General features: G+C 42.5%; 1 protein-coding gene across 1 annotated transcript; it reads left to right on the top strand.

The window, feature by feature from the left end:
• The first annotated feature begins 4,497 nt into the window (after nt 1-4,497).
• Nucleotides 4,498-7,134, top strand: leap2 (liver-expressed antimicrobial peptide 2). Its single transcript, XM_053416573.1, has 3 exons — nt 4,498-4,740; nt 5,293-5,468; nt 5,831-7,134. Exons 1-3 carry the CDS (start codon nt 4,507-4,509, stop codon nt 5,883-5,885), a joined length of 465 nt encoding a protein of 154 aa, XP_053272548.1. The 5' UTR covers nt 4,498-4,506; the 3' UTR covers nt 5,886-7,134.
• The last annotated feature ends 505 nt before the right edge of the window (nt 7,135-7,639 follow it).

Here is a 7,639-nt window from a genome sequence, read left to right on the forward strand (position 1 = left end):
GTGTGTGTGTGTGTGCTTATGTGAGTGTGTGTTTTTGAATGTGTGTGTGTTAAGAGACGCACTTTGCTCCGTGTCCATGACTGTATGTGGGTCACAGTGGAGCCTTTTACCAACACACAACTCCATAGGAATATCTGTGTGAGTTGATGGAGGCACGGCCACACGTGCACTTAACATGTTATCACACACACACACAAACACACACAGTCAGGAGGTCAAACAAGCACACAAATTGTGAACATGCAACCTGTTTATCTGTGATAAACTGTTAATCTGTGTTTTCTATTCATTTCCAACATGTATCCTGTTGTAAGTTTTTCAAATACAGTGAATACAGTTTAATGAGAGTGTAGTTCAGTTTGCATTGTGTCCTCCTTCACCTGCACCTGCCTGGTGAAGCTGTGAGGAACCAACAGAGACTCGTGATCTTTGCTCTGCACGATACGATGAGTGACAGGATGATGTCACTTCCTGACCCGCTGCACGTTTCCCACCTGCAGGAAGTGACCTCGATGATATCTCTCACACTCATTAACTCTGTCACGAGCAGGAATTCAAAATGTAAATTTCCAGTAAGGAAATAAAACAATAATATATAATGCCAGTTGTATTTTTGTCTGGATCAACAACTAAAAAAGAAGAGGGAAACCTTCCTGGATGTTGAGAAATGAGACAAGCGAGTATTTGATTGGACGAGGGCTCGACCGTGTTGGACGTAAATGTAAAGAATTTATTGTGATGTTACTTTTGTTGATCATAAATATCAGTCCTCCAAACAACTCACAATGTTAAAGGAAGTGAAAACACAAACAGACGAGTGAGAACACTTCATCACCGACTGGAAAGCCTCAGTTTTATGGGAAGGAGCTCCTTGTCTGTTTCCTTAAGGGATTTGTGTGTGTGTGTGTGTGTGTGTGTGTGTGTGTGTGTGTGTGTGTGTGTGTGTGTGTGTGTGTGTGTGTGTGTGTGTGTGTGTGTGTGTGTGTGTTTGTGTTCTGACAGGTGATGACACGTGTTTGAATTTACTGTATGTGTGTGTGTCACTGTTTTTCCTCCTCTGATGAAGAACAGTCTAATAAACAGAATCACTTGTTCACATCTGTCGTCACCTTGTGGATTTGTCGATCAGGTTTTCTATTGGATGGTGTTTGATCACACGATGGTGTGAGTGTGACTGAGGACACATTGTTCTGGAGGAAAAGTCAAAGGTCAAAGTTAAAGTCCGTCCTCTGGGGAGCGTGACCGTTGGAATCAGATGTCATGATTATCTGTTTATAGAACCACAGACACTGAAATAGTTGAGGTGGTTGAATCGGTTCAAATCAGGAGAGAACATCGTTTAACATGATCTGAATGTGCAGACAGGAGTTGTCCCTGCGCATCACCACCACGAGCCAAATCACACAAAAACTGTTTGTCAGCTCAAATGAAAAAAGAACAGTCAACAAAACGTCCGGGTCAACAGACAGAGAACAGGATCCGGAGAAAAGCTGAGGAGAGGAAACCGAGCTGAGATCCAGGAGTAAAGATCTGCTCAGGTGAAGGAACGAGTCTCATCAGCATCTTCAACCCTGACACAAAGTTCAATTCAGCTGAAGGACACACGTGCTCCCGCGTCAGAGGAGAAGAGAAAAGACAATTCTCTGTTTCTGATGTGTCAAGTTTGATCCTTTTCTTTTCTAAGTAAATCCATGTGGTGCTCGTGTCACAACTCAAACAACCACGTCCAACACATCGACTCACACTTTACGTTTTTTAGATTTCCATGAAATTTACACCAAATAAATTCACATATATAAAACACGTGATCGTCAGCAAAGAAAAACACGATTCAGGAGGTTCCTGCTCCCTTTGCAACACTTTGGTCATTTTGTGTGTGTCTGTGTCTCTTTATGAAACATTTTAATCTTATTTTCTATCTTCCTGCATCATTTTGTGTGTGTCTGTGTCTCCTTGTGGTTGTTTTTTGTCTTTGTTGTCGTTTTACGTCTCTTTATTGTGGTTTTATTTCACTTTATGATCATTTTGCCGGATGCCAACAGTTATTTGAGTAAATTGAACAATTCTTCTGCGTGTGTTGCTTGTGCAGTCAATCCTTTCTTGCAATGATAATTTAAATATCTGTTATTGTTTAGAAAATAAGAAAATCTGTGATCTCAGAAAATGAAAAATTAGTTTTCTTTCCTGGTAAAAAACGATTTAAAAAACCCTGTTCTACTTTCCTTCTTAATATCATGTTTATAGAGACAGATAAGAGCTGAACTGTCCCCACAGCCGCTATCAGACAGCTATTGGCTGCGATTCAAGGTCTTTATTTCTGGGTATCTTCTCTGTGAACTTCAGCCTGTTCAGACCACACGAGGACCCAGAGCTGGTCAGACGAGGTCGTGTCTGAATCCTCCTTCGACCCGTTTGTCCAACAGCAGAATTATTTCCTCTTACTTCATCGAAGTGTAAAGTTTTTGTAACCCTGCCCGTGAGGACAGAGGAGTGACTGTGCTCAAAGGGAAACTGACAGTCACAGACGCTGGAGGAAAGAGCCTGAATCACTGATTGAATAATAATAATATCTCAAATAGCAGAGGTTCATGTTTTTGTATTTTGCAGAAGCAACATGTCAACACTAGAGAATCTGCTCCAGGTGTTAAAGTTTAAATTAACCTGAGACAAAGATCCTCAGCTGATCATCGATCCCTCCTGGTTTGTGTGTTTAATGATTCTTCACCACAGACACAAACACAGACTTCATCACATGACATCGCTGGATGGAGAATAATCGTCTGATCAATACAAACTTCTAATTTTATCTCTTATTTGTGGAGATGTCTTTGAAAATGTGGATCTTGACCTTTTGAACTTTGACTGATCGGCTCCACTTGTTTCCACTTTGCGACTTATGTGTGGATTCTCTTGTGCGGAGTGTGTGTACGACTCACACTTTGCATCTGTCGCACGTTATTGCACAACAACCACACAACAAACCCTGAAAGAACTTCATCCTCCTCGTCTTGGACTCTTCGTCTCTGCAGCTGCTCGGCCTGTCGTGAGCTATCTGATGAGTCATGGCTGCCGATAACACATGACGCACATGTTCTGAGTTTTACAGCGCAGGGGATTCCTGTCCGTCTCGTGCTCATGAATAAGCTGACAGGAATCGACCTCAGGAATTTTCCTCCTCGTTCTCCAGTTCCTCTCGACCAGGTCGGCCTGATCCACTCTGGATAGAAGCAGCAGTTTGAGTCGAGCACGTGAACGAGAACATCTCTGCTGCTGTGGCCCTCACCTTTGCCTTAATGACCCAGTTAACCAATTATAAAAGATGCAGACTTGCAGACGCAGGCACTGGCTCGGCGGCTCACGTGTACAATTTGGAAACACCGCGACCTCTCTGCCATTTAGTTTAGATTAGACGTGATCTCACCACTGACCTCAAATGAGGCCTGCACGGCCTCGGGACTGGACTTGGTACCCGGGTGCAGCCCAGATCCTGCTGCTGTGCAAACAACCAGAGCAGACCAGTGGGAAGGGCTGGTTATCCTGAGTTAGTCTCCAAGGACACGGATGAACACAACATCAACACAACAGGCTGCAACTTGAAATGTGCGACATGACATGTGCAGCATCTGGTTAATGTAGAATATTGTCATAAATATATACAAATAACAATTTTTTAGGCTAAAAAGTCACATTTCTTTCTTTAGTTTCCTTCATTTTAAGAGACGGATAAAGAAAAAACACGGCCATCTTGTGCCGCTCTAGCGATCAGGGTTTGGAGCCGCAGAAGCAAGGTCCCGCCCACACATGCCCTCGGCCAATCACGGGTCAGTCTCAGCTGTCAATCATGACATTTAACCCTCGTTTCTATAGCATCAATTAACAAATTAAAACCAAACTTAGCTAATAAATTGACATTTCTATAGAAATAGACGACCTGGCTGCTCCCGGCAGCTAAACAATCAGCCTCCTCCATGTTAGCAAATGGGACATGAGCCAAACAAAAGAATCAAATTATTCCATTGCAAAGAGGTTTTCTGTCGAACCAGTAAAGAAAAACCCAATTTAAAACCCACCCACACATCTCCATCAGATCTAAGTTGGTTCCTCTGTGTGTCCAGACGTGTCCTGCAGCTTTCAGCTTTATCTAAATCATTCTATTATTTAAATGCATGGAGCTCACGTATGTCATGTGCACCTGCTTATATAAATCACACTGAGCTCATATATGTGTATATATCTGGATTATATAAGCCGGTTTGTTGGATTGCGTCAAGTCAGGATGTGTTCAGGTTCACTGCAGGTTCACTCACACACACACACACACACACACACACACACGTTTGGGGAATGCCGGGTTTTGCAAACACATGCTGTCACATTTGGGCCAAAAAAGAGAGACAAAGCTAGAGAGAGAGAGGGAGGGAGAGAGAGAGAGAGGTGGAGGGAGGGGTGGACGACACATGATGGACTCTCTCCCTCCCCCCCCACCCCTTCCCGCCTCCTGGGATCATGGCCGGTCTATATAAAGCAGAGCTCTGCCTCCCAGCCGGTGCCACAGCTGAGCTCGCTGAGTCAGGTCCACCTCCAGCTCAAAGGAACCCGACTAGAGCCAGACTCCAGAATCCAGACTCACTATTTGGACTAGTCGGACTTGAAGCTGAAGAGATGCAGGACAGAAGCAGATTCGTCCAGAGCAGAGCAGCAGTGGCTCTGGGCTTTGTGCTGGTGGTGCTGACTCAGCAGGTGAGTGAGTCCAGATAAAAGGCATTCATAGAAACTGTCAAGTCTTTTTAAGTGTTTGAGATATTAGAAATTACTCCAGACTGAAAAACATCGATTTTATAACTCAACTCAGAAAGTTGAGTTTTGTTTTAGAAAGTACATGTACCATAATAGTACAGTACCCATATAAATAAATGATCTTTTTATGTATTCTCACTTTGGAGACTTTTACATTAATTGGTGGTTTTTGAACGTAAAAGTTAAATCTTGATCTTGGAAACTTTAGACAGATGAAGGTCGTGAAATGTGGGTGAAAGCTCCAGAAAAAGCTGTGGGCCTCAGTTTAATATTATTTAGTTTTGAGAATGTAGAAACACATTTGTTCAGTACATCATTAAAACACAAATGTGTGTTGTGTTATCTCACCACTTTGTTCAATAGAGATACTCGGAGGTGACTTGTGTAGAATTACTGTAATAAATCAATGTTTAATCGTGCAGTGTGTCCTTGGTCTCTAATCGTCTCCTGTGTGTGTTGTGTGTGTGTTGTGTGTGTTGTGTGTGTGTGTTGCAGGTGTGTGCAGGTCCGCTGGCCTCGCGGCTGCAGTCCGGCTCCGACCACAGTTCAGACTCGGTCGTCCACACGCTGAGGAGGGTCGCCCGGATGACCCCCCTGTGGAGAATCATGAGCAGCAAACCGTTCGGAGCTTACTGCCAGAACAACTACGAGTGCTCCACTGGACTCTGCAGGTAAATATAAAAATACACTTAATCCAGGTCGCTAACACTCGGGTCCATGTTAGCTAAGGGCTTAAGAAGCAAATCATTGAAGCATTCCAGTAGTTTAAAGGTTCAGTGTGTAGAATGTAGTGACATCTAGTGGTGGAGTTGCATGTTGCAGCTTTGAGCAGTTAGCCTAGCATCTCTTTTTAGTTTATTTACTATTTACGCCATGTTGAATATTCTTGAGTAGATTGGAAATGTATAGTGCATCAAAATGTGAATAAATGCGTTTTTTACGTTATCGAACTGAAAACAGAAAGTTTTGCCTCAGTGATGAAGATCGATGAAGCCGCTAACCGAGCTACGTGTTGTTCTCTTGTCGTCCACAGGGCGGGCTACTGCTCCACCAGCCACCGGGCCGCGTCCGAGCCGGTGAACTACTGACCGGACACCGGACACCGGACGTTCAGCCCCAGCGAGCAGACGAGATCCAAACCCGAGTTCTGAGGACTGGAACTCATCCAGGCTCTGTACTCGGACTTCTGTATTTATATGTTCCAATTTGTTTCTGATGAAATCTCAAAGTTTTTATGGATTCACACAACAAGCAGTTAATTAATGCTCCACCTATAATGAGAAATATCACTCGAGGGGTAAAGTTCAATATAAAAGTTTATAATTGATATTTTCCACGATAGGATCAGTGAGAAAGTTTTTTAATAAGAGTCTTTTTATACTTTTACTTCCATGGAGCAAAGTCTTTAACTTTGTCCTCTGTCCTGCAAGTTACTGTGGCCTTGAACTCACCTCCAGAAATCTACATGATCATAGAAGCAAAACACAAAGAACAGACAGTTATGACGTTTATATCAACAACCAGCCAGAAAAAAAAAAAGAAAACAATGTGGAGCTTGTTTTTATTTTGTGAAATGTGCTTTGGCCCAAAAACTTTATATTTTCCCATTTAACAAAGCAACCAAAATGTAAATCTGACTTTAATATCAGATTTCTGACGCAGCGGGAGAACGGTCGACAGCCAGAGTTTTTAATAAGAGGAAACAGAAATAGGAAAAAGTAGAAGAGGTTACAAAAGTCTGCGGCCGAGCTCGAGCAGCCTGAACATTTCAACATCTTCAAGTTCTGTTTTATTCTGTTGAAAGTTGTTTTTAAACTAAAGTTTGTTCAGGTGCAAATGAATCTGCCGAGTACGAATTCACTTCAATTACAAAAACATGATTTAAAACAAATGGAGGAAACGTACACGTCATATCTGCCGTGTATACCCAAAATATACTTTATATAGTATTTCCTTTCAGATATATTGATAATTAATGTCTTGTTTAAGAATAATAAATAAACCCAAAATTTGCTCAGACATTTTTCCCAGTTTCAGACCACCCTGGTCTATTGGGACCAGTTCCCTGAAGACGAGCTGCACAGCCTCGGGGGTTTTATTTTCAGATTTTGCTTCGACTCACCTGCATCGTTTACGTCATGCACAGAGCGGGGGGTTGCTGATATTTTTGTACACTCAGCATGTTTGAGAAATGTTTGAGTAGGATTGCACTTTTAAACCGAAAAATTATCTTTGTACTGTGTACTGTGCGTACTGTGTGTACTGTGTGTACTGTGTTAGCTGCCTGTGGAGCGTCAGAGGAGGAGGAGGGGGAATAAAAGCATTGGAAAATAACAATTCTCATTTATTTTGGCCTTATTTTGAGTTTTAGAATAATTCATGTCAAAAGAAACAAGTATCTTTGACGCACGAGTCGCACATTTGACTTCAGGTTCACGGACTTCAAACCACTTGAAGACCAGAATCAATAACGAGAGTTAATCAGTCTGTGAAACGAGTTCTGTTGAAATCTGCTGGCTCAGCAGTTTCCTGCAGCTGCACTTTTACCTTCATCTGATCAAGAGGAGGAAACGTGATCAGGTTCAGTTTCTGTTGGTGACAGAGTGTGTCTGTGTGTGTGTTGTGTGTGTTGTGTGTTCACGTTTACATATGTTCATATCACAGGTCAATATCTAAGGTCTATACTGATCCTGAGTCTGTGTTTACCTTGACTGTGCGTCGACTTGTTTCAGGTCCTTTTGTCCTGCGAGCTGAACTTTAAACTCACCACAGTTCAAAGTTTAAACGTAACACATCTGAAACTTTCTCCTCCTTTCCTCGAATATTAGTTTAAGGAGTAGAA

Source organism: Pleuronectes platessa, chromosome 23 (assembly GCF_947347685.1).
Source record: "Pleuronectes platessa chromosome 23, fPlePla1.1, whole genome shotgun sequence".
NCBI lineage: Eukaryota > Metazoa > Chordata > Actinopteri > Pleuronectiformes > Pleuronectidae > Pleuronectes > Pleuronectes platessa.

What these genes read in the sequence shown, in the direction of transcription:
- leap2 (XM_053416573.1), top strand. Translation starts at nt 4,507, where the DNA reads ATGGCCGGTCTATATAAAGCAGAGCTCTGCCTCCCAGCCGGTGCCACA. An exon ending in TGGTGGTGCTGACTCAGCAG is followed by an intron (nt 4,741 to 5,292) that starts GTGAGTGAGTCC and finishes TGTGTGTTGCAG; the next exon opens with GTGTGTGCAGGTCCGCTGGC. An exon ending in TGCTCCACTGGACTCTGCAG is followed by an intron (nt 5,469 to 5,830) that starts GTAAATATAAAA and finishes TGTCGTCCACAG; the next exon opens with GGCGGGCTACTGCTCCACCA.